The sequence below is a fragment of the Apus apus genome, chromosome 4, assembly GCF_020740795.1.
Source record: "Apus apus isolate bApuApu2 chromosome 4, bApuApu2.pri.cur, whole genome shotgun sequence".
NCBI classification, from domain to species: domain Eukaryota; kingdom Metazoa; phylum Chordata; class Aves; order Apodiformes; family Apodidae; genus Apus; species Apus apus.
Window position 1 is genome coordinate 78,028,652 of NC_067285.1, and position 27,769 is coordinate 78,056,420.

At 37.4% G+C, this 27,769-nt stretch overlaps 1 protein-coding gene across 2 annotated transcripts; it reads right to left on the minus strand.

Annotated features, from left to right (window-relative positions):
* Positions 1-68: 68 nt before the first annotated feature.
* HPGD (15-hydroxyprostaglandin dehydrogenase) lies at positions 69-27,689 on the minus strand. 2 transcript variants are annotated; one of them, XM_051617069.1, is made up of 7 exons: positions 27,481-27,689; positions 27,197-27,320; positions 23,603-23,709; positions 12,964-13,060; positions 4,658-4,734; positions 2,099-2,262; positions 69-992 (listed from the first exon to the last, which is right to left on the minus strand). In XM_051617069.1, exons 1-7 carry the CDS (start codon positions 27,571-27,573, stop codon positions 854-856), a joined length of 801 nt encoding a protein of 266 aa, XP_051473029.1. In that variant the 5' UTR covers positions 27,574-27,689; the 3' UTR covers positions 69-853. The 2 variants fall into 2 exon arrangements, with proteins under 2 accessions (XP_051473029.1, XP_051473030.1); XM_051617070.1 differs by lacking the exon at positions 69-992 and having other exon boundaries at positions 2,146-2,258; positions 27,481-27,670.
* Positions 27,690-27,769: the final 80 nt, after the last annotated feature.

Sequence of the window (27,769 nt, forward strand, 5' to 3'; positions counted from 1 at the left end):
ATTTCCACTATGTGACAGGTAAGAAAATGTATGGTAATATCAAATGGACATGTATAAAACACAAAAAATCCAGATTGTTCAGGATTTAATTGAGGTTTTAATCAATCAAGGCAAGAAATTAGATTTAAAGGTTTAGAAAATGAGATTTACTGAGTAAGCAGATATTTCAATCAATGCTAAAGTATTCATCCTTCTATATACAGAGAGAGAAAATTCATATATATATATCTTCATGAAAGAAAACAAAAATATTTCTGAACTATTTTATAAATAGCTAAAATCCAAGAAGATAAAAACGTGTGTTTTCTTTTGTGATATGCAACATATTCAGTTGAATATATAAATGAGGAAAGGATATTTTGCCTCTTGTCCTGTTTGCTATTTCCTAAAAAAAAAAGTAAATTCTTAACTCCTTATAGGCACCTTTGTGTTCTAGATTTCTGAACTGAATTCCTGGTCTCAAGAATTTGATATGTGAATAAGTAGACACATATGACAATGAAAATAATTATATTAAGTAAGTCAGTGTCCTCCAAAATACAGTGAAGTATGTATATGAGAACTACCAGAAGGAGGAAAAAACTGGCTTCTATTACTACATAATCAAAAATCTTCAAAGCAGTGTGTTTATTCTACTGAAGAAATATTATTGTTGGTGCTAATATAATCAAAATAGGATAGTAACATCTTCCCACACCAGATTTTCTTGTCCATCTCTTTGTTATTTGATGGGAGTGTTTAAACACTGTTACTGGTCTAGATACAACACTAACCTTTGTTTTTTTCCAAAAATTACTCTTTAAAAATATTTTATATTTAAATAAAGCCAAAATAATTAGCATTAAACCATTATTTATCTCTTCAATGATGTAAAAGGTGTTTGGCTGTATTGTTGAAAATGAATCCCTTGGGATGCTGTAATCTTCATAACTTCTCCATTTAGGGTATCATCTTCAATAATTGTTATCAGTCCCTCAGCAATTATTGATGGGCTGAAAAAAAAAAAGTTATTTTAGAATAATGATGTAATAGAACACATGAAAAGGACAAGTGAAGAAACTTAGTGTAAATCTATATACCCTGAAAATGAAACAGTCTGGTATTTGAACGAATTTATTTTCAATAAAAGCAGAGGCAGCATGAGTTTTTCAGAAGAGAAAATCAGTCTCCTCCATCAGGACATACAACCCAAAGGGGCAACTTTAAAAATCATAATTTGCTCACTCTAACTACTGCGAAATCCCTGTGAACATCCTGCTGCTACTGAGCTTCCTATCAAAGTTTTCTTTGTTAGAGCAATGGACAGAACTAATCCTTACACAACCCTTTCCAGCTCTTTGCTGTTGATTTATCCTGTAGCAGGACTGACACACAAATTAGCATAAGGAGAATTTTGTCATGTGCCATTTGCTGTGTTCAGTATATTTTACAGGTGAAAATATATTTTATAGGTGCAGTATATTTTACATATGAAAAAGGGTGGGAGAAACAACACAGACTTACAATTTCCTTTTCTCAGAAGTATCTGAGCAGCTAATTGATAGAGACTGAGAAAGTGTTAAAAAAATGTCACTTTATGCTTGTCTTGTTCTCATACTCTTTCCCAGCTGCTTTTGGCCTGTGTTGGCAATTCTGTAATGGGCTAGGAAGCTCTTTGATCTGGTCCACCATCATTGCTTCTGGGCTCTTATGAACGTACTCTGGTTTTGTCAGTTCTTGGTCTGATTTTTATCTTGGTTCACTTCCCAATTTTTTGGAAATTCAATACAAATTATATATGATGTATCTCACAACAAGTTTGATTAAACAGATTTATGGAAGAACACCAAGGACTATTAAAAACTAATACACCATCTTTGGAATTTGATTTGCACTTTGTGGGGAAGGGGGAATGCATAAAGGGAAATACTACTATGTAGGTGATAATTAAAATAACCTCAGATCTGCCATTTGTTCCTTGTGTATAGGATAACACATTTGATAGACTTTTATCTGAGGCAGCATTTCCCTTTTAATATGTTTTTGCTGAAAGTGCTACTGTGTGTGCTTGTTCTTCATCAAAAAAGGGTAGAAACCCATTGTATCTGACTTGACTTACTCCATCACGCCATAGAACTGCATCATATTTTTTATTTCATCCTTATATGAATAATATTGTCCCATATTCTCTTCTTTATCTATTGATTGAAGAATCGGTGTGTTGACAAATCCTGGACAAATTGTGTTGAGTCTCACACCGTAGTTTTCCATATTAGCAGCTAACTAGAAAAGAGAACAAGTTAGGCATCTGTCATCAACATTTTAAAACAGTATTGTGTAAGTAATTATTCAAAGAATGAGATTTACCACTAAGTACTTCTCAGCCTTGCCTAGTAAGCAAATTTTATTACTACTGATTGTTGTTTCAACATCTGAGTTTGAAGCACATTTTTGTTAGTATTCATACTAGATTGCTAGCAAAAAACATGTTTTGCTAGGAGAACAGTTCTACAAGAAATCAACAGTCTTCTTTCCATGCAGCTGTTTGTTTTTTTTTTCTGATATTTTTGTTAGTAGTGTTCTTGGCATGTCATTGACAGTATTTTAGGGTGATGATAGAGCTCTCATAAGCAAAACCAAGTAAAAAACATCTCTCAAATGTATGCTTTCCATCTTACAGAACTTTGTTATTTAAAGGAAACTGTCTCAAATCAAATAAAGTTTTAACTCTAAGATTGTATTTAACTCGCTCACATGAACAGAAATAGGATTTGGTCTCTACCCCCAGAACTGTAATGCTAAACTTTTCCACCTGCTCTGTTGAGAAAGTCCCTGTGAACTTCTGGAAAGAAGCAGGATTTTTTTCAGGAAGCAGTTCAAGAACATGATGAAAGCAAGCAGCACAAATTGTTCTGGAAGTGGTAGGACTCTTCATTTCTGCTGCTACCAATGCGTGTGTGTAGCAAAAAAGTCTGATCAGTATCCAAGTGTATGTTGAATGCTGGATAGACTTTCTTAGTGATGGCACTGTACTTAATGAATGATACATGATACAGCCAAGAATAATCATGATTGTTCAACACGGAGTTATATTTCTTTTAACATTTAACAGGAATCTGTTTGGATTATGTAAATCAAATTTCCTTTTCATGATACGGTAGTCTGCCCCTTTTGGTCTTGTCTGCTCTTGTGAGACCCTGCCTGGGGTACTGTGTCCAGTTCTAGAGCCCCTACCATAATGTGGAGCTCTCAGAGTCCACAGGAGGGCCACAAAGACAATTAGAGGGCTGGAGGACCTCTCCTATGAAGACAGGCTGAGAGAGCTGGGGTTGTTCTGCCTGAACAGGAGAAGGCTCTGCGGAGACCTCATAGTGGCCTTCCAGTAACTGAAGGGGCCTATAGAAAGGCTGAGGAGGGACTTTTTACAAGGGCGTGTAGCGAGAGGACCTGGGGTGATGGCTTGAAACTGGAAGAGGGGAGATTTATGTTGCACATTAGGAAGAAATTCTTTAGTGTAAGTGTTCAAGGGCAGGTTGGATGGGGCTTTGAGCAACCTGGTCTAGTGGGAGGTGTCCCTGCCCTTGCAGGGGGGTTGGAACTAGATGATCTTTGAGGTTCCTTCCAACCCAAACCATTCTTTGATTCTATGATAAAAGAAACTGAAGTCCTACATGTTTTGTATCATATCTGCCCAATATTAGGCCAAAGGTACTGCCTTTTCTAAAGTTAAAGAGTGATTTGCTGTGCTTGTTATTTTTTTTTCTCTTTGGCATTTTCGTATTCCGTAGAGACAGCATTTCCTCTGATTTTCTGACAGATCCTTTTTTTTTTTAACTTAAGTGGTGATGATTGTATTATCATGAAAACACAGAAATGGAAAACTAGGTGTCAGGTTCATGCTGTGGCTGATATGTTGTATGCAACACTTATCCAAACAAAACTGTTTAGGTTAATCTAAAAAGAAGTTATTTGGGGGGGTGGCATAAAACACAGGTAAAGTATTCAAATTATTATTTCAGATACTTTATTCTGCAAATTTGATTTGAACTCTATATGAGTAGACTTTAAGCTTAGCCTATGAAAGCGTAATCATATTTTCTCCCTCCAAGTTATTTTATCTTACTGCTTGTTCAGTTTAACGAGGAAATTTTGGAGTCAGAGGTTAAGACTTACTATATGGTCATATAGCATCTAACATCCTGAATGTGTCATTTTGCATTTTCAGAGTATTAAGGTCTGGTAAGAATAAATAATGGTAAACATTTTTGTGTTCAAGACACTTTCTGCACACTTTAGTGCCTATTTATCACAAAAAAAGGGTCATTAACCTGTCTTACAAATAAGGAAACCAAAATGTTAAATAACTGGGATGGAGTTCTGAAAAATATTTTTAAAGCTTGGATAAGAATTTGTCTTTTGGGCTCCATCCACTGCCCTTAAACTACTTTGCAACATTTTTCTTCCATGTTCTCCAAACCTCAAATCAATCATAAACACACACATATCTTACTTATTCCATCTTTGGATTCCCTTTGTGTAAGGAGGAAACCTCCACTGCTTCAAATACTCTGTTTTCTTTAAGTAAATGATTTCCAGTTGTGTGACAATAGAGAGGGAACATGAGAAACTTAGCATGTTCCCAAGGAGCTGCTGATACTGTTTTCAAAAACATACTTACTGCTATTGACCGTGTGAATCCAATCACACCATGCTTTGTAGCACAGTACACAGGTTGGAATGCAGCAGGCATGAGTCCTTTAAAATAAAAAGGTAGCTGAATAAGGATGTTGGGTACTCCTATGTAAGATTACCTTAAACACACATGTATGTCTATAATGTAAAAAATAAATTACGGGTTTATAGAGATGCAACAAAATAGATTAGTAAAAATTTGCAAATTATATTTTATAGGCTGGAAAAAAAATGAGATGGATAAAATCGCAAGGAGGCAAAAGAAGAGTAAGGAAAAAGGATAACTTCTAAGAGGAAAAGTTGTATCTATGAAGTATGACTTTAAATGGAGGACAGGATCTGGAAGAAAACACTCAAGGATGAGATTTTTGAGCTGCCATCTGTGAATTTGTAAAGTAGTTGAAGTATATAAAGTATGTAAAGTATTTTAGATGAACTTTGATTGCAGACACCCTAGCTGCTGAGATGTACACTGGACACGTGCTATCACTTACAGAGATTTCAGGGAGGAGGTGTGGGAAAAGGTAGGGCAAAATCCATTTTCACTGTTGTAACTGATTCAATATGATCTTTGCAATGTATCGAAACATGATATCTGACTTTAATCCTTTGCTTATGTTGCTTCTGTGGAATATTAACAAAACTCAACCTGAGATAAAACCTTTCCCTTAGTCCTAACACAAGAGATAAGACTGAATGTGCTGCACAGCTGCCCGAAGCACAGTCAGCCAATACATCTGCCTGGACAATATTATTACCACGTATTTATTTGACAACGTGGTTAGTACCAGAACAAATACATACTCTTTTGTATAGTGGTTTTTGCTCAAAGGAGCCATTATAAATAAAGTAATTTAGACCTGATAACACCATCTGAAGCACTGTAAAGTTTATTTTACTTACAATACTTTGGTAAGATTTCATAGGTGATAGTTGGGTTTTTTTTAAGAGATTCAAATGAAATGGGGAAGCCATTTTGCAATAAACAAAAGGAAAAAAGCACTAAGTGAATGCAGAACCTCAGTGCAGAGAGAGTAGAGACATACGTGAGTAAATACTGTGAATGGCATGATAAGATGAAGACTTCAGAAAGCAGAAAGAAGTCAAAGCAGAGATGTGGGTAGGAAAGATTTTAGAAGCATTTTCTATATTGAATTAGATTGGTTGGAAAGGATTTAATGGTATGTTACCTCCTACAGTGGGCCCTGTTCTGGAATGGAAAACCAAGATGAAGAGTTTTAAAAGGAAACAGAAAAGAGACGTAACAATCCTGGGTAAAATTGTTATCTTCCGTAAGGAAAAGGAGAAGCAAAATGAAAAAAATTTGCTAACATTGTGAACCTTTATAGTGGGAGTGGTAGAGCATAAAATCATTATAGTAGAGAAAGAAGAGAGAACAGAGGTTTTGGAGGAAAATAAAAAACTTAATTGGCTGAGTTTGGTGGCAAAAAGCTGGTCAAGAAGAAATGAGAGACTATGAATGCATAAACCTTTCTGCCTTTTAGCCAGCAATTTCCACCATACATGACAGCTGAACTGGTCCACATGGATGTTGTAGTTCCACCTGCAAGCTAGGGTCATCATGTAAGTAGCAAACTACAGCCTGTCCTAGAGTTAAAGGGTAAAATTTGTCTGTGTTCCTGGATGTGCTATTGTAAAACTGGATGCTGATTGTGACACATTAATATTTGATTCTAATGGAAACATTTAAATTAATATCTCAGATAATTTTTTTCATTCTTTTATTTCATCTCTTTAAGTGATATAATCAAGAAAGAGTGTGACTTATCTCAGTGGAGGTGAAGAATACACTACGCAAATTATGCATGCCAGAGGCTTGCATGTGCTTTTTGCTCTGGAATCCATTTTGTCTGAAGGAAAAACTTTCCAAGATGGCACAAAGCTCTAATTACAACCCTATCAGCTTCAAGGTTTTGTCTTGTTTTAAATGCTACCTTGGTGATCCAGTAAAAGCAACACTGTTATTCATACTGTTTGGTGGTGGGAAGTGAAGAACTTAACCTAGTAGCCGGTTGTTCTCTTAAACTTGTATTATCTGCTTAGCTTGGGTTAATGTGTTATAACTTCTGATTGAAAACTTGGTTTATGAAAACTGGTTTTTGTGTTGTTTCCTCTGGGCTGTGATCTCAACACAGGCTTACACCACACCTCTATGTGGTGATTTTTGATGATCATCACCACTCTTCAAATAATTGGAAACATTGTAATATTAGCATGTTAGAAATATTATGATACTTTTTTTTTTTTTTGACTCCTGAGTAGTTTTACATATTTTAAACAAAAAAACCCCAACAATTCAAGTGAGGCTGCAGCTAACAGACATACAAAAGATAAAATCTACTGGGAGACACAGAGGAGGAATTCAATTTTATTTTTTAAACATAGTAAGACAAATTACTAGTTTCTTGACAGAGAAAAGAAACAAAATCAAGACATAAACAAAGGAAGGGCACAGCTCACAATAATGAAGTGGAATAAGGTTCAAAGACTTACTTGAATGTAAAAACACCAGAAATAACTGGTCAGGAAGGGAAGAACAAATAACTCTCTTTTCACCATGAGGACAGTCAAACATTGGAATAGTCTCCCAAGGGAAGTGGTAAATTCCCCCACATTGGACAGTTTTAAGTCTCAGCTTGACAGGGTGCTGAGCCATCTCAAACAAACTATAGTAGTATCTAGAAAGGTTGGACCAGATGATCCTTGAGGTCCCTTCCAACCTGGCATCCTATGATTCTCTTTTATTGAATCAAAATATTAAACCAAATTATTTTTCTAATCGAAATTAGGTTTTTTTGGTATCGTGGAGAACTAAGAAGAAATAAATTGATTCACTTTCAGCCAAAGCAGTGATAATGAAGACTAGTCCTAGCATCCCTCATGAAAAACTATGAAAATCCTGTCTCACTTTTGTTCCCAAGTCTGGTACCCAGAACCACAGTGTGGGATTTGCAGTTCTGAGCCACTCCCCTGCCCCGGGGAGTGCTGAGCCTCTACCTAGCAGTGTGTCCTAGGGACTCTGCTAGCAAGTATTTTGGGATGAAACATTGTGTGACATTGATCCTGCTCTTCCTGAGTATTTATTCAACCAGAGAGCAAAGATGAGTTAATAGCAGATCAGCTAAGGAAGTAATTTTTTAGAAAATCTGGATTCTATTTGCTGCTCCTATCATATTTAATTATCTTATGCAAAGTCAAACAGCAGTGAAACAGACTGCAGAATATTATGCACAAAATAAGGGAGGGGGGGGGAGGGTATTCAAATGGGTGATGATGGTGCAGTGTACTACTGGAAGGTGATGTATGTGGTTTTTAGTCTCTCTCAGCAAGGGGAGGCAACTGTGCACAGATTTTTCCATTCTCTGAATGTTGCTGCATCACTGAACTGCTACATGAAAAAGAACAAGGAGCTTTCTTCTCCTCTAAAATGTTCTTCATCATGAACTATGTGTTGAATTGCATATAATTTCATGGTGACTGAAAGTACTCTTGTTTACCAACACCGATTCAAGCAGACCATCAGTAATCTTGTGCACCAATATTAACTGTGTTTTTATTTTTCTCAGTTCTTGATGGGCTGACAGAGACAGCTCTTGCCCTTTGTTGTACTCTAGTCCGTGTGTTGTAACAGTGTCAAGACCACTCATTACCAATTGAGACGTGGTGTCAGGCCTCTCTCTGCAACTGCTTATTTGTCATGGTCAATAGTCTTAATATCTGCATCTTGAGAAATTAATATCAGAGGTGGAGGACTATATCAATAAGATTGAATTGTATCAGTAAGCTTTGTTGAAACCAGTATTTCCTTTCAGTCCAGTGAAGAGCTTTGATAAATTCAGAATTAAGCATTTTTTCCCCAGGTGTGCCTTCCCACTGAACACGTCTTGCCCTTGGAGATTTTACTCGCTATTGAGTAAGATTTATTAGCTTTTAGATGACATTTCTGCCCCCTATTTGCTCCACTGGTGCACTGTTAGGCAGCTTGAGACAAATGTAATTTCTGTTTGATACTATATTTAAATTTCATTAATTGTTGGCATAGTGTACTTCATGTTTGGTTAAGTGTGGCACAGAGAATGCAAGAACCAAAGTCTGTTTTCTAACTTGGCTGTTGATCTCACAGAAGCCTTGGGCTGATCAGAAAGGACGGCTTCTACACTACGGTTACGTGTGATATAAATGATTAAGCTGTATTCTCAGTTATACTTTAGTGAAATATAGTCACTATTAAAAGATGTAAGTATGCCATTAAATATTTACATTCTTTCTCACTAATTTGATAATCCTATCACATGTCACTAATGTGGTATCCTAATACTCTAAATTTTCATTGTTTATGAAAAAGATACGTGAAAAGGCTGGAGCCTAAGTTTTGGCAAACCAATGGAAACTTTAAAAGCAAAACAAAAGTGCTTCTCTATATCTTGGGAAATATTAGCAAAGGAATTTGTTTTCCTTTCTATATTAGGTTTGTTTTATAAGATGTACTTGTCAAAGCCTCTTGCAACAGACAGGATACTTGCAAATAAATAACATCACAAGATTTAGCCATATTTATTTAAATTAAATGTCTTTCCAAACCACATTACAGAAATCTCCTTTGTCACCCTTAGGCAAAAGTCTGGATAAACACTATGGAATATGCTTACATTGTTATTTGAATGCCAAAGCCTCTTTTGAAGAAGTGGACATGTGACTAGAGAAATGAGCTAGGGGCATGGTGGTCCTACAGAGTGTTGAGAGAGTTGATTCTCTCATTCTTAAGAATATGGAGGGGGTCCAAGATCACATTCATTATGTCAGTCATACTGCTGTGGTCTGTGTCAAAATAAAGGAGGCAGAAATCCTAGGAGAAATTCTAAGCGGTTTCATTTTTAGGATTTTTTTTTTTTTTTAACAGTGGAGTCTTTAGTGAATAGTTTCTAAATTTTCTAACTTCATTCCTGTGGATCCTGCTTAGCATCTTCCTTTTTACAAAGGGGAGGCAATAGAAGCTCTTTCATGATGCTGAACAGAAGGTCCCAGTTGTACAGCCCTTTACACCTTTGCTCCACTCCAACACTGTTAAAGTCTTGCCTTCACTCAGAGATGTTAACCATATGCTTAGCTTTGTTCTTGTAATATCTATGGGAACAAGTCCTAAAGAAGCCTGTTTGCTGTGAGGGGTACTTTAAATTTTTCTTTTCGTTGAAACTTTCTACAGGAGGAGGACAAGCTGGCTCCTTGTGGAGCCTGAGTGCTTGAAGTTGAGTTTAATTAAAGCACTGATATGGCTGTACAACAAATATGCATCCAGATACATTGCATATAGAACAACCACTAATAAAAAAATAGCACAGTCTAATGCTACATATTTTACAATTTTAAGTCCCCTGTGAATACTAAATTTTTAAAAATTATTTAATCTGCTAGAATCCAGACTGATACAAATTCAGTTTTACAGAATACCTTCTTCAAAGTGAAGGCTAATGAAGGCTATAAATACAGAAGTGCATGCACATAAATGAATTCCTTTTCCTCTTTACTTAATAGGTACCAGCTACCAAAAGTTAAGAGGCAATGCTCAATTTCAGGAGTTAAATTGAGTTTTGTATGCTTTTTCTGTTGCACATAACAAAAATAAAATTAATGTAAGTGGCTTCCTAGAGAAGACATTTTACAGCATTTTACTCTTTAAATTTGAAATGAAGTTTATTACAATGCAAAATCTTGCAGCCATTGGCTTTATCTTTTATGGGGGCAAGTTGGCAGTACAACATTTCCCATTTCTCAGTTGTTTAGTGGTATTACTTCCTCTTGATATAAATGCAAAAATCCCATACAATTAAGAAAGTTTCATAGCTTTGAGATGCACTGGCTTAGGAGTTGGGCGTTTGCTGTATGTCCTTATGTATTTCTCTCCCTTTTGTATTTAGTCCTGTCTTGTGGAGACACTGAAGAAAAGAAGATTCAATGCTGGAAAGAGGGAGGGACGCTCTGGCTTTTCATCCAGCTGAATGAAAACACTTCAAGCATCCACTTCATAGGAAGCATTGAAGTAGTTCTGTGGGCGTTTGGAAATATAAAACTGAAAGACTTGATTCTGTCCCTAGTTCAAATCATTGGCAAAATTCCCGTGGTGAAGAACTGGAAACTCATTAGTGCATAAAGCAAGTATTCAATGTTACATAAGCACTAAATATAGCTCTTCTTGCTACTCAGCAAGACACAAGAACATTTGCTGTCTCCAGAGCATCTCTGATAAAATCTTAAAACTTGGACGGGGGGATCAAAACCACTCAAAAGTTTAATGATCAAGAGAAGGTAGCTCAGAGAAAAGAAAACACTAAAAGAGAATGTTAAACAAGCTAATGGCAGTTTGCTTTTTATATATGGAATGAACTGCAAGACTTAGATGTACAGGCTGGAAAGGAAAGTCATAAAGCACAAATAATAGTAAAGAAATAAAAAAAAAAACAGTGTTAGGCAGCTTTTCTAATGTGTTTTTCTTGAGACCTTGGACACAATTGCTAGATACAAGCTATGTAAAAGCAAGCAAAATAAAGAACATTTTGGTTTTGACAGGTTCCCAGGATCATTATGGGATAATATTAATGTTAAAAAAGTAAGTAAATAAATGAACATTTTAATCAAATAATCAAAATGGCTCTTATAAGCTCTTACCAAACCTAGAAAAGCCAAACTGTTATTTGTGTTCGTTTGAGATTAGTTAGAAACTGAATCAAACTACTTGCTGCCTCTGGCCTTTCTTAAGCACTGCATGGGCATCAGCGCTTCTGTGATAAAGTTTAATCTTTTACTTGTGTTGATGAACTCTTGTACTGCAATAGCAGTTTCCTTCAGGTTAATTTGGTCTTTATAAAATGTCCCTTTGAGCCAACGCAGTTGAACTTTCTGGCGTGAGTAGGTAACATGTTACACAAGTGCTGACTTAAAGTACATGGAGACTTTCAATAAAGGACCTCTCATTGATATGAGTCATGTGAATATATTAATTCAGATTTTCAAGATCCACTTGTATTATATCAATAGAGAGAACTGAACTTCTCATCACAAAAGCCAAGATTTACAAGAGAGTTTAATAGTACTCAGAACACTCACACCTATCGGGCACTAATCCCCTTTCACACGCAGGAGCTATGGCTGCAGCTGTCATACTGCCTTTTCATTGTTAAAACATATAGGAATGCCACAGAATAAAGTTACTACCATTTGTTATTCTGCACAGATGCCAAAGGATGCAATCCAAGTGTAAGCCAGGGTGTATATTGTTTTTTCCTGACAGCATGACAGTAGCAAGATCTTGCGAACTCTTCAAACAGACAAGAGAGAATGCAAGTATTTCCCCACAAATTTTTGAAGGGAGAGAGCCAGCTGGTATTTGCTATTTACCATTTCCCCTCAGCTGTGCTTTTTTGCTATGACCCCAGCCACTGCAACATGTGCATCTACAAGAAAGGGGGAAGGATTCTGCCTCACAATTGAGCAGTAATAGCCCTGACTGGCTTAGAAGCCATATAATTATATCCTTAAGCCAATACATGGAAATACAGTTATAGCATAGGCAAGTAGTGAGCAAAGAATGCACTATCTTAAGCTCAATGAAATGTGAGTATTAATTGTATGTTTTCTCAAGCAGAGGTAGATCACATCTGAGAGGAGTTGGAGCATGGACAGAACTGGTGTGTGACAGTCTCGAATAAAGTAGATACAGTCTAATCTTAAACATTCCTGTAGCTGTGCTCCTGTGGTTTTGAATGGAAGACCTGCTACTGCTTGCTCACTTTCTGTGAAAAAAAGATTATCTGATTTTCCATATTGGATGACTGATAAATATAAATAATAATCAGTAACTCTGAATTAAAATTAGGTCTATATATATATATTGTTTCTTACACACAGCATGCTGTACATGTTTCAATTCAGCAGTGTTATTGAATAGTCTTGAATAAGCATAATGAATTGAGGCTAGTTAGGCTTTGCTCAATGTATGACAGTAGTAATACCTGAAAAAAATTATTAACATCACACTCAAGATTATAAATATGAGGCTGGTAGGTTAGGAAAAATAACTGAATTTTTCATTGAACAGCAAAAGAAGGTTGTGGTCACTTGATATTACTTGGTTTGTTATGATGAAAATGAGGTAAAAATTGGAATAAGCAGGGAAGAACCATAAGAAAGAAGAAAAAATGTTACTGATCAGTACGATTCATTTATTTTAGGAACAAACCAATGAGTAGAAGGTGTTTATAGAGAAAATATTCTTACCTGCCAAAGATGAGATATTAATGATTACTCCTCCGTCACCTCCATTTCCTTTTCTCATGTATTCTAGGCCGAGGTATGTTCCTCTAATTACAGATGTCTGATATGGGGAGGGAGAAGGGATGATTATGTTGAAAATCTGTTTATTTTGTGCTTCTAAAAACTGAATATTGCTTTAATCATGGTGCCTTGAACCTGTATTGCTTTACCAGTGATCTTATGTATACTTGAAAGATTCTAAACACAGTTGACATTTGACAGCAATGCAAGTCAGTAACTTCAGAGGCACAATTGCAGTGCATAGACACAATAAAAGATTAATTATTTTTCTCATTAAGATATCGATAATCAAAGTAAAAGGTTACAATGTGAAATAAATGCTGTGAAGGAAATGAAGTACAAAATAAGTAAATAATTTACAGATTAAAAACACACTTTATCTGAGGATATAAGTGGTGGATGAATTCCCGGCTTTTTTATTGAGCCTAACAGCTCTAAAAAAAAAAAAAGTATGACTGAATCAGAGGGTAACACTGACACTTATAACTCCATTTAGCTCAAGGCATGAGATCCCTTTTTAGGGTTAAGTTGTATGTTATATTTCTGGTCCCAGGATGTTAAACATCTGTAGTCTTTTCTGACTGAAGTTACTAGTATTTTACCATTCCTCTCAAAAGAAGTTTAACCCAAACAAACAAGAACAGATAAGGTAAAAAAGAATTTGAAGAGGTGTGGAGCATGGTGTTACCATATTAGCTGCAGCATGTGATTTTTTTTTTTCTTAAGAAAGATTGTTGAGGAAGAAAATATTACTGAGACCTGTATAATCTTGATTCCTTAAGATCTGCTTTTGAACCCTACTGCAGTCAGAATGTCTGCTGGGTTTAATAAGCGTTATCTGCCTCCTGAATGAATTAACTGGTCGAGTTTTTCCCAGAGAGTAACTTTAGTGAAATGTTGCAATCTTACTGCATTACTGATAAGTTTTGTAATTATTTACTGATTTTGTTAGCTCCCACCATAATCAGTTCACATTTAGTTTACGATTTCTACTTATGATGAACAAAGGTATTGAGCTACTAGTATTTTTATGGAAATATTATTTCCGTTTTTAAAAGAGATCTCAATTTATATTTCATTACTGCTTAGTGCTATTTATTTGACACAAATAAATTAAGATGTTCGAAAGATGAAGTGGCCCTACAAGTATGTTCACATCTGTGCACAATTATTTCACTGAGAGTTTTGCCCAGGGAAGGTCTGCAGAACAGTGAATCATGGAGAAGAAAATGTCCCAAATTAAAAAACAAAAAACAAAACCCACATTAAAAATAAGCTGTATATGACTAAAACCTAATGGATAGAGGCTAGATGTACTGGAAAGAAAAGCTTTGAGAATCAGAACATTAAGTATTTTTCTCTATTACCTAAATTCCCCAAGCAAAACCAGAATTTAGAGACGTATTACATTTCAGTTTTGTCAGCCAATAATTTTACACATATGTGTTATAACACACATGAAGTAAAAGTCCTGATTTAAGTTCAGTTGCCCTTCATGCTTACTGTTTCTAACAGGAATCAGATTTGGAAGACTGCATGTCCTGCTTTATTAATATTGCTTATTCATTGCTTAAGCAACATGAACTTAAACTGCCCATTGACAGAGAAAAAATAACTTGAGACCTCATTACCAACTTCACTTCAGACTTTTGGTAAAGAATCAGCTTTTTTATTTTCTAAAACTGCAGCATTTTATGTAGTATTTTCAACATAAATATATTTTCAGTACACAACTTACCTGGAATAATGGAAAAAAAAAATATTAAAAAAAATCACAAAATAGGAATAGTTCAGAATTCAAAATAACAATTTAAACTTTTCTTAAACAAAAAATGGCCATAAAAAGGTACTTTTACATTTTCTCCTGGAAAGTTTGTGTTAAGTAACATACTTTTAAAAGAGCTCTGATTAATATAAAAATAATGTTAATGATTAAATGTTTTAGCAGAAACTTTTCACAGAACTGTCTACAGTGGCCTGTAAAATAGCAAGGTAAATCTGATTTCTCTTGCATGTCCTGGAAGATTTCAGAGCCATTATAAATGTAGTCAAGTGCTGTTTAATCTTTTTTGTTGCTTGTAAATTTCGAAATATTATTGAAAGAGATTGTTAATGCCCATTACTGTTGCTGTAAGGTATATATGTTCAGAACATAAACTCATTGGCAGCTCAACTGAAATTAAAATGGACTTAAGAGTGTGTGTTTGTTGTTTTTTTTTAAACATATATGTATGATAGGCTGTACAGAAACATTTTGGAAAGGAAGGGGTTAACGGTGTCTTTGGAGAGCAGGTGTAGGTCATATCATGCCCTGGAGCAGTGTCTGCTGAACTGAAAAAGAGAACTCCACTCTAGGATGACTAGAGGCAATAAATCAGTTGGAGATGGAAGTAGCTGGGGGCCCCTTGAGGATTTTTCTATCCCTCCAGCCTTCTCATTCAAAGAGATAATAGACCTACATGAGTCTTTGGCCAAACCACAATTATAAGACAATGAAAAAGTGGGTAGTTTGATTCTCCTATCAAAACCACTGTACTGCTCTTCTTTTCTCTTTAGACTCCACTAGCATAGCAGCATTTCTTCAAATGGATGGACAAGCCTTCTCTTTTATGCAGGTACTGTGAGAGATTGTCTTCAAAATTAACACATCCTGTCATTCGGATACTGCCCTTACACCTGCTGTTATTCTTGCAAAATACTTCTCATTGGGCATGGCTGATCTTGAGTCACATGGTTGTTTCTGATGTTTGGGCTGGGAACATGAGGAATTATTCTGGAGATAAACTCTGAACCAAAGGTATGGGATGAGAAGAACCTAGCTGCCTGCACACCCAGCAGATGGCACTTCAGATTAAAGACATTGTGTGATAGATCTCCAACCCTTGCCAGAATCCCCCTCTCTCTAGGAGAGAAAGTCCTCTCCATGGTTCTCTATGGAAGAACTTACTGTAGTTAGGAAAGTCATACAATGTGTGCCTAGAAGTCTTAGTGCCACTTTCCAGTCTAGCCTGTCGATCCAGCTGAGTTGGTGAAGTGAAGCTGGCTCTCATATCTGCGTGCCAAACACTCAAATGGGAAAGAGGTTTTCCAAAGAACAAAAGCATTGTTTTTTGGTTGTTGTGAAATCCATCTTTGCAAGTGCACAAATTGCAGCCTCAGGGCTCTTCTCATATGAAATGCAGCTTTCAGTTCCTATTTGTTGACAGCAGAATACTTCATCTGAATTCTAGAAGAAAGCTTATCAGCTGTTATTTCACCATGTCATGAAATACACAATAGAAAGTAAAATTGGCAAAAAATGATGCATTTTGTGCAGCCCTGTTTCCTGGTTTTGAGATATGATGAAAACTGTCTGCAATTTGCCTTTCAATAAACTGAAAAAACTAAAAGTGTCTTCAGATTGTGCAGTTCTCCATGCATAATTTTAAGAATAATATTTAATCTCATGCTCTTAGTCAACAATAATTCATAGTTTGTCTATTGCAAATAGAAATTCTGGGAAAGTTAACATTTAAAATTACCTAATTGAAACTTAAATTGTCTGACTTGTTTCAAGACAAGAATATGTTGCAAGATTTTGTACAACAAAGTGTGTTGAATTTTAGAGTTGAACTTCTTACGATTCCTTTGTTTACAACTGCATTTAGCAACATGGATATTGCCCATAAAGAGCAGGAATGTTTTCAGATTTGCAGTTAGATGCAGGTAAGCAAAAGCTGGGACAGCTGACTCTCACCTAGTTTTTTTGCTCCTGGCTACCGAAAACTAGTGTCATTAAAATCACAAAATAATCTAAATAATTGTTCTCCTAGCTGTTGAAAACTAAGCTTATCTTAGTGATGCTACTGTTTGTTTTCTTATCAAAATCACAGAATCAGAATCACAAAATCACCAAGGCTAGAAAAGACTCTTAAGATCAGCAAGTCCAGCCTATGACCTAACACCACCACATCGGCTATACCATGGCACTAAGTGCCACATCCAGCCTTTCCTGGAACACATCCAGGGACAGTGACTCCACCACTTCCCTGGGAAGTCCATTCCAATGTCTAGTCACCCTCCCCATGAGGAAGTACTTCCTAATATCCAACCTAAACCTCTCCTGGAGCAGCTTGAGGCCATGCCCTCTTGTCTTGTTGCTGGCTGCCTGGAAAAAGAGCCCAGCCCCCACCTGGCTACAACTTCCCTTCAGGTAGCTGAAGAGAGTGATGAGGTCCCCCCGAGTCCCCGAGTGTCCAGGCTAAACAACCCCAGCTCCCTCAGCCTATCCCTGTAAGACTTTCCCTCTAGTCTCTTCACCATCCTCATTGCTCTCCTCTGGATCTGCTCCAGCACATCAACACCCTTCTTAATATATAATACAGTGTTTTACTATAACACATAATAAAGATGGACCATCATGGTGCGCTGAAGGTCTGAGTGTGTTTCCAAGGGAGGCAATTTTACTCTTCAATTGCCAGTAGAAAATTTAGGATTCTTTCCAATGAAGTTATAGTGGTGAGTGGGGGAATATCTCAAAGTATTAGCTTCTGTAAATAACAGATATAAATTAGAGGAAGTCAGCCATTCTGAAGCACCATACAATAAACCCAGAACCTAGTATTTGACATCATGGTTAACTCTGCAAAATAATTGTGCAAATACTCAAAACATTTGCAGTTGCTTTTGGCAGTATCAGTAATTAGTAACTTATGTAACAAATTGTTAAATGGCAATTTAGGTATCAGCATCAAAAGCAGAAAGAAAACTTACAAAAGCTGAGATTCTTGAAATTTCTACACATGCTATGGCTGTATAGTTTTAATTTTACTATGCTAAAAGAAATTATATATTGAAACTGTGACTCTAATAAGACTCCAAGACTCATTTTTTTCTGGCATTAGGAACCAGTGTTAGCCAGTGTTGAACAAGGTTATTGTATTCCAACATTACACCTGTGAGTCAATTTTCATACTCTGTGTTTCATTTTAGTGTGATTTTAAAAAATAAATAATTTTTCTTAAGTGTCCTATTGTGGTGGTGCCCAGAACATAGTTAATTGTCATCATTTGTAGGTGACAACTACTTTGCAAATAATTTAGGGCACTGCTTTTTTTCTTGTTTCAAAGCAGGTGTTCCAACTGTACGATTTCCCTTGCCACCTCTTGTCTGTTACTTCTGCTGTCTCCTTATACATGCTAATATTTTATGCTGAGAAACTATATCTGCATTCCTTCAGTGCTGAAGACAAGTACTCTTGTTATCAAGATGATAAGGTAATATGAATCTCTTTGAGAGAACAAAATGGTAACTAGTAATCAGTCCTGACATTAAATGTAGGTTTCTGAGCTAATTAGTTCAGTGCTAGGGATACTGAACAAAAAAAAACAAATGGAAGAGCCATTGACTTGTGGTTTCATAAAGCAGGTTAGCACAGAGCTGGAATTTGACCCAAGATCATTTGACTCTCATACTGTGATGTTGTAAATTGATGGCTATCTATGAGGAAACATTTCAAAGTACCTCATGAACTGCGTAAGACAAACTTCAAGTGGGAAACTAAGTGCTGCTAGTGATATCCATGGAAAATTTTAGCATTTTTCTGTTAGACAGGGAGATAGGACTGATTTCATCTTTAATGTAGATTTCCTAGGAAGCAGACCAGTTGTAGCAAGCATGCAAATTTCCTGGCATTCCTAGTTTACTTGCTATATGAAATTAAGTTGCAGGTGCTCGAGTTTGAATTTCCAGCTCAAAGTGTGGAAAACGAGAAGCTTAAGGAGGGAGAGGTAGAAAGGTGAAAGGAATGTGCAGTAGGATTGGATAATCTGCTGGAAATCTGTAGCTTTCGCATAACATGGGAGTGAAATACTGTGTTTTAGTTTTTCACTGTGGTTTTCTTCTCACACACATACACCACTCCCCCCCTACCCCCATTCCTGAAGGACTATGCTGGTTTTGGCTGAGACAGAGTTAGTTTTCTACCTAGTAGCCCGTAGGTGGCTGTGTTTTGAATTTGTACTGGAAGCAATGTAGATTATACAGAGATGTTTCCCTTCTTGCTTAGCAGTGCTTACCCAGAGTCAAGGCCTTTTCTGCTTCTCATACCACCACCCTACCTGTGAGTAGGCTGGGGGTGCACAATAAACTGGGACAGGACACAGCTGGGACAGCTGACCCCAAATGACCAAAGGGATATTCCATACCATAAAATTTTAGGCTCAGTGTATAAAACTGGAGGAAGAAGAAGGAAGGGGAGGATGTTCGGAATTATGGCTTTTGTCTTCCCTAGTAACCATTACGTGTGATGTGGCCCAGCTTTCCTGGAGAAGGCTGAACGCCTGCCTGCCAATGGGAAGTGGTGAAGGAATTCCTTGTTTCGCTTTGCTTGTGTATGTGGCTTTTGCTTTACCTGTTAAACTGTCTTTGTCTCAACCCGAGTTTTCCCGCTTTTATCCTCTTGATTCTCTTCCCCCATCCCAATGGGAGGGGAGTGAGCAAGTGGCTGAGTGGGGCTTTGCTGCCTACTAGGGTTAAACCATGACAAGGACATAGGAATAGTATTTGCATTTTACGCAACTGCGCTTAAGTAGTTCTTAGTTCAAATAAATGTTGGGATTGTCTTAGTGTGCAACATGCTAAGTGCATTTGTAAAGACAAAAGATACTTGGTGTGTGTGTGTATTCTGTATGTGGATATTGTGTATGATGAACTGTTGAAACTGCACTGGTAATATCCCTTTAGAGTGGAATCTCTGTGTGGTTGCCAAGATATTTTTATATGCCATAATAACAAGAGTCTATATTTGTATGGATACGAGCAGTTGGAGCTGCCATTGGTCAGTTGATGCCAATCAAGTCAATATGACAAGCTTTGGAGTTTTGAGGTGAGAAATGAATAGCATTTCTGGAATACTTTGCTGAAAAAGTTATAGGAATATTAATAAAGTAGAGAAAAGGTGGATGTTTGTTATCACAAAATACAGCCAAATGGTGGAAAGCACTGCAACAGAAATATGTTTTTAGAAGCTGATACTCTTTTTCTCCACATCTTTATCAAGCTGCCTTTTCTCACTCTCAGGAAACTGTAAGGATAAAAGTAAGAATTGTGTTCCACTCCTTTTTTTTCCTTCTAAATCAAGAGCCTTTTCGAACCTGCTTCTTCATTTCTGTTCTTCATGCTTTCTCAAGCAATAGTGTCAGGGAACTTGCTTATGCCCCTATTAAAACCTTCCTGAAGAACAACCAGTTCTGTGAACTCTTTTAGCCATAAAGAACACACCCCATATGTATTTGTTCTGATTTATCTTGCTGTGAATTGCTCTACTTTTGTACTTTGTTCTTTAAATTGGGGCAGGGAATATTTGTTGTATCAATATATAAATTATATTGCTACGAGAAAAACTGACATGTAGAGGGTTTTTTCCCTTTGTTTAAGAGGTAAATATGCACATAATGTGTATCAAAATGTGTGGCCATAGAAGTTGTTCTTAGGGATAATACAAAGGATACTTAAAATGTCTGATGTTGGCAAAATAGAGACGTTTTGAAATAATGTGTTTCATGCATATTTTACTCCTTTCTCTACAAGAAGCAAAAAAATATTTTATGAAACCAACCAGCATAATATATTACATGCAGCAATTGTTATTCTTCCATTGCTATAGTTAAAAAGCAAAAAGTACAGAAATCTTGCTTTATGGGAATTACAGTAACTAGATAGAAATGCCCTATGGAAATAAGCTAGTTAGTTGACTCAGGGTTAGACATGGAAGGTATATTAAAATTAAAATATAAATTAGGATATTTGGTTGTTAGTGTCCTTGATTCAACCCAGTGGCTGTACTTCTATTCTGTGTGACCACTCTAGATGTTCTTTTTCCAGTAATCTGCAAGTATTGATGAAATTTGTTAGTTTTCAGCTAGGAATTATGTCATTAAGACATTTGTGGTGAACTTACCTATCCACTAATGTATAAACCATATGAAGTTTATTTATTCATTTATTTTAATTTTTAGAGGCAGTAGCTTGATAGTTAACAATATAAATTTGTAAGACTTGATTCCAGTTTTTCCAGTACTTGAGATGGTTCAAACCTGCCTATCTAGGGTCTGTTTCAGCCCAATCACTGGTATGAAAAAAAGAACAGTAGAAGGAGGTTCTTGATGTCTTCTGTTTGAAGCTGTTGGCATTGAAAAATTGTTTGGATATCACTCTAAGTTAGGATATTTACCTGGACGTTAAGTACCTTTAAGATTTGCTGATAAGAAATGCCGTAATTTTTGAGCTAAATTCAAAGGTGAATCCCAGACAAACACGTTTCTCACATGGAGTTCAGTTTTTCACATAATGACTAACTGTCTGTGCTTGCAAATTTGACAGGTGTATGGCTGCCTATAGTAACTTGTATCCTTAAGACAGGCAGAAAATAAAGTTAAGTTAGTCATCTAGAACACAGGTAAAGTCTTTTAAATTCAAGGGATCTGTATTAATAGATATTGAAGTTATATAGCACCAAGGATGTTGCACTCCTGGAACTTCACAATATGAAGTTTCCTAATGTTTAGTATCAGAGTATTTTAGAAATGAAAGATGGATGAAGAAATATGTGTATTTAAATCTTTAAGAAAATGCAAAGAAAAGCTAAAGGAAATTGAAAAAAAAAATATTTCTCTTATTATGGAAATTTTAAACTGTGGCCTCAGTTAAATCCCTTCCAAGAATAAGCAGATTTGACCTTGGATAGATGTGAAAGGTCAATAAGAAGTATTATTACATCTAACTTTTTTTTTTCAAATACATAATTTCCCCTTATTTTACCGTAACTTGTCTCCACTACAGCTCATGTTTCTTGTCCTCTCGTTCCTTTTGTTAGTTGGTTTTCATGGAGGTATTAGAATTCAAAAACTTGGATACCTTTGTCCTTAAAACCTTTGACCAAAACCAAACTTTTAATTTTCTTATTGTGACCTTTCTTGTCGTGTTGACAAATTCCAAATGACTGGTTGGAAAAAACTCCATATTGCAGTCTTCCAAGTTTCCTTTTGCTACTTTCTTTGCAGATCCAGATTACAATACTTTATAAGTGTGGTCATAAGGTCATATGACTTGCTGAATCACCATTGAATTAAAACATCATAGGTCAGAATACATGCTGGTCAGATTGTTATTAACCTAGAAAGTTGTTCCTTCCTTTGGAGCTTAGATTTCCTAGCAATGTATTCTAAATTAAAAAATTTTAACTGAGGAACAGCTATTGTGGTCTCACCTGATGAGATACTAGATAGTATCAAAGAACTGACAGTAACTGGTAGAAAGTAAATTTTACAGGCTTGCTGAAAGCGGGCAAATTTTGTTGGGCAACCCCAAGCACAAATACAGGCTGAGCAGAGAATGGATTGAGAACAGCCTTGAGGAGAAGGACCCGAGGGTGTTGGTCAATGAAAAGCTCAACATGAGCTGGCAATGTACTCTGGCAGCCCAGAAGGCCAACTGTGTCCTTGGCTGTATCAAAAGAAGCATGGCCAGCAGGTCAAGGGAGGTAGTTCTTCCTCTCTACTCCACACTTGTGAGACCCCACCTGGAGTACTGTGTCCATTCTGGAGCCCTCAAAACAGGAAGGACACAGAGCTTTCAGACTGTGTCCAGAGGAGGGCCATGAAGATGATCAGAGGGCTGGAGAACCTCTCCTGTGAACACAGGCTGAGAGAGTTGGGATTGTTCAGCCTGGAGAAGAGAAGGCTCTGAGGAGATCTTATCATGGCCTTCCAGGACTTGAAGGAGCCTACAGGAAAGATGGGGAGGGACTTTTTACCAGGGTGTGTAGTGGAAGGAAGGAGATTTATGTTAGACATTAGGAAGAAATTCTTTACTGTAAGAGTGGTGAGATACTGACACAGACTGCCTAGGGAGGTTGTGGATGCCCCCTCCTTGGAAGTGTTCAAGGGCAGGTTGGATGGGGCTTTGAGCAACCTGGTCTAGTGGGAGGTGTCCCTGCCCATGCAGGTCAGTTGGAACTAGATGATCTTAGAGGTATCTTCCAACCCTAGACATTCTATGATTCTTAGTGCTCTAGTGGTGTGATTCTCTCCATGATGGTGAAATGGCCAATATGAAAAGCTCAGACTGTTTACTTGCTTTGTTGGTGAAGAAAACACGGAGATCTTGGTTATTCCTTATAATATCAATAAATGGCAACTTACTCTCCTGTGCAGGCCAGCTGAGCCTCACAAGTAATTAAAATGTTCTAAAACATACACTTAAACAGAAGCCCTCCTGTAGATGCAGCTCTTCTGCTTTGTGCGCCAAATTGTTATATCTACCTGGGATTTCATTGGGTTTTACAGAAAGAGAATTTTGTCTGATGTTAGCCCGAGTGCTTCTACATAGTGCTCTGTGTCTTGGATAGAAAACTTAAAGGACCCACCACCCACATATTTATTGGTTAGTGCATATCAATTACATAGTTATTGTTTCAATAGCTCTGGTTACTAATCCTATAATTCATAGTCAGTCATATGGCACAATCTGTACAAGCCAAGGGCTCTTAAATGTATTCTAGCAGTAAATAAAGTATGAATATGTGAAAGGAGATAATGCTTACCAAGTTAATTTGTATAGTGCTTTCCCAGTCCTTCTCATTGTTCACTCCAGCATTATTAACCACGATATCCAGCCTTCCAAAATGTTCAATTACTTTTTTGAAAGCCCCTACAGTAAGATCCAAGGGTGAATTTTTTTAGCTTATGGAAAGTAAGATATAAAAATGCAATGCATGCATACAAATTAATGTTTTATGAGTCTACAAAAATGTCAATGTTTTATTAAGCACTAATGAGCAACAGGCAATTAAAGATTTTTTTATAACCATTCACCAATATTAAACATATTCAGGAAAACTGAAGGATTAAGATACCATAGTCACCTTTTCATTCAGTTTTATAATGCTTAATAACAGATGCTAATGAAAGTTCTTAGCAACCACACATTTTGTATTAGACACCAAGTTTGGTACCCTAATTATATAAATTAAACATTTATAGCTTTATTTGTTTGACATAGTGAATTCAAGATTTGGCACCATCTCTTTTAAATAAATGAAAAAACTTTGTATTTTCAGAGCAATTTTCTTGGTTGGCCTGAATTTAACCTAAGAACACAATTCTTACTCAGTGATATAACTAATATAAAGCTTTCAACTACAAATAGTTAATAATATTTTTTGTTTAAATTTACCCATCTATTAATAAATTGTTATATATGCTACTTGTCAGGTAACTTTCATAATGTGTTTATCAAATTCAATTCTTCTTCCTTCTGTAGATGAAAACAGTGACCTGTCTTCCAAAGAATCTCAAAATAAAGAACCAAGAAACTTCCACACTGACACTGTATTCTTCCAGGTGACAGTGTTTGAACTAGGATAAAATACATGTATAGAGAAAGATGATGATGTCATAGTGATCAGCAAACTCATCTAGACTGGCTCTGCTTTGACAGTATAGTTGGATGAGGTGAATTCCAGATATTAATTCCAGACTGATTTTCCATGACTACAGACATTATCTGACATGTATATATAGCTTGTTTGTTTTTCCCTCCATATACTGTTCCTTATCACTCATTATTATATAAAACAGAACAATACCTCTCCAATATTGCTTTAGAAAACATTGTTTGGTGACAGACGAAAAATCTAGAGTATTTCATGTATACTGAAATTATGCTTGACAGGCCTTAATAAAACCACCTATTAAAAGGCAATCACAGGACCATCTTAATTCTCTGATCTTTAATCTTTGGTGTTAGGGTCAGTTAGGAGCATAGCAGCAGCTTTGAGACATCTACCTTTTTTTGCAGCTGTTGCAGGGACTTACAAAGTTGTTTTTTTCTTGCATGAGATGGTCTGTGCTTTTACAGCCTTTTCTTTGCCTGAATGCTGCAAGTCCATCACAGTCATCATCCTGCCATCAGAACAAGAGCTGGGCAGCTCATGGAAAAGGTTTTATTTGTTCAACTGCCTTTATTGTACAGATTTTTTTTTATTTTCCTGTTCTTTACAAAAATATTTTAGTATTACTAAAGCCTCTATTTTTGGCTGTCTGCCTTTCTGGCGTTCGTTATGTTTGTTAGAAATCAATTCTCTGTTTTTTCAACACTTCAGTCATTTCTCATCTTTCCAGTCCTGCATCAGCATGAGCAAATTAAAAGCTTTGGCTTCATTAGGAGAACTGATCATTTAAATTAGTTTTAATAACTAGCATAAATACTGAATGAAGAAAAATGAAAGGGAGGATCCATTTTCAAGGAGAGCTAATAAAAACAGTGAAAAGTACAAACACCAGTTTTATGTGAACTGCCTAAATATTCCTGGAAAGCAAAAGTAATTGTATGGTGGGACAAAAGTGGAACAAGATAGAAGATTTTTGTGGGGTATTATGTGAAAGAGCCATTGGAAAAAAAAAAAAAAAGCACAGGCAAGACTTGAAAGTAGATGGAGCAGCTGATTTCCTACCCATAAGACTTATGTACCTACAGATACTAGTTCTAGTACTGTGACTGGTTTCATACTGAAAGGGCTAAACTTAAAATAAGAGGAACTTCATTCACTCACACGACCTTTAACATAAAAAAACAAGTACAGGACTTGATGCATCCCGTAAGAACTTTAAACACTAGGAGTGAAATTAATCTAAGTTTATTAAGTGGTGGTTTACAAGAGTAAGGAAAGGAAAAGGAAAAGGAAGCAGTAAAAAAGACCCTAACAAACAAAACCACTAAAATATAGCACAGAAGCCCCAAAAGAGTGTAAGATATGATTGCAAATTTATGCTGAGAAACCTGCAGAAGGAAGAGTGTTCTGTCAGAGAAGCAGCAGCCGCCCATTCTTGCTCTCAGTCCTTGCAAGAGTCCATGCCAATCCTACTCTGTTTGCTCTTTTCCTACAAACTTAATTCCAGAACCTCCCTCTCTGGCCCATCCTACTCACTCCCACTCCCAGCGCACACCCTGTTGGTCCCGCACTAGCCTGGCACTAAAGGGAGGAGGAATGTTGGGAGAGAAAACACACTGGAGTAGCCTACACTGCAGCACATACTATTCCTACCCCTAGGATGCTTGTTCTTGCTCCTAGGTAACCCTCCCACTTGAAGAAAAAGTCAATACTCAATCTAGGTGATAAAAACTTTGTTTGCTGATTAGACCAGACCTTGGATTTAAAGTTCAGCAGCTCTCTAGCAGACAGCCAAGATAAAATTTTTGAATTAGGCATAATCACTCTAGCTTGGAGCAGTGAACAATATTGCTGAATTCTGGTCTAGCTGCAATGTTTTGTGAAAGAGGAATGGATATGCTTAATCACCACTGTTGAGAAAGCAGCCAGTGAAGTGTAGTGAATAAAAGCAGAACTAAAAACGTTCACATCTAGCCTGACATAAATGAACTTAGGGAGAGGGCACTGACAAAACAGATGTCAAAATCTGAGTCACTACCTTAGAAATGTATCCCTTTAATAATGAAACTTTGATGAAGTGATGTTCTTGTTATGAAATATTGTGAAGGGTACATCAACGTTAGATGACACTCTTAAGATCTCAGTAAGTAATAGAATCATGCATGAGGGAAGCTCCTTGCCATTCCCTGCATCTGCAAAATGTATGTGAAATGTTATCAATCCGTGTTTAACCCTGCAATGAAGAAGTGCTTCAGCTCTTGCCACTTCTGCCTTCAGCTACAGCAGCACACGTTGAAAGTGAGTGTGCTGTATGGAAAGAGCACTGCAACCCAGACCAGAATTTATTACTCCTGTGACGAGAGAATGCAGCGTGGAGTCTGTACTCGTAAAAAGCAAGTCCGTGATTTAAAGTTTATATATATTACTCATGAAATAACAAGTGTCTTCTGCAGAGGCTTTCATACAAGAATATCACACACAGCACTCAATGGAAATTATTTCTTTGGATTTTCTTTATGACGTGCCAAGTAACACGGTGAAATACATTCGTGGTGGTGGTGATATTTCCCATCTGCAGGTTCAGAAACAAATCCTTTCTGAGTCCCTGTCAGAAGCGATTGGGTGCAGGCTGTCCTCCAGAAACCTGAATCGCCCACTTCTTGCTGCAGCAGCCCAGGCTCGCTCAGGTTGCTGCACGTTAAAGCCGCCGAAGAGCAGCAGCAGCACTGACAGTTTCCTCCTTACCTTTCAGCTGCTCCTGATCTGTAACGTCGCACTGGATGAACACCGTTCTCTGCGCTTCGAACTGCTCGTCCAGGGCTGCCTTGCTCTCCTGCCCGGCCTCGGAGTTGCGGTCCAGCAGGGCTACCTGGCCGGGAAGGGAGGGAAAGGCTGAGCGGCGGAGGGACGGACAGACGGACGGCTCCCGAGCCGAGCCAAACCCGGGGGCTTCCACCGCCCCTCGCCCGCAGGTACCGGAAGGAGGGGATCGGCAGAGGCTGAGGGGCAGGGGGGCTTATCGGGCTCACCTTGGCGCCCTTGCCCAGCAGCGCCTGGACGAAAGCCCTGCCGATGCCCTGCGCCCCGCCAGTGACCAGGGCCACTTTGCCATTGACGTGCATGGTCGCCGCGCTGTAGCCGCCGGCCCCGCGCCCGCCGAGCCCGAGCAACCTAGCGCGGTGTCACCTGCCCGGTTTCCTCCCTCCTTCGCTCCCTCCCTCCTGCCCTCCCTCCTTCCCTCCTCCTCCTCCCCCCCCTGCCGCCGCCGCGGCTCGTTCCCCCTCTCTCCCCTCTCGTGTGACCGAGAGCCGCCCGGAG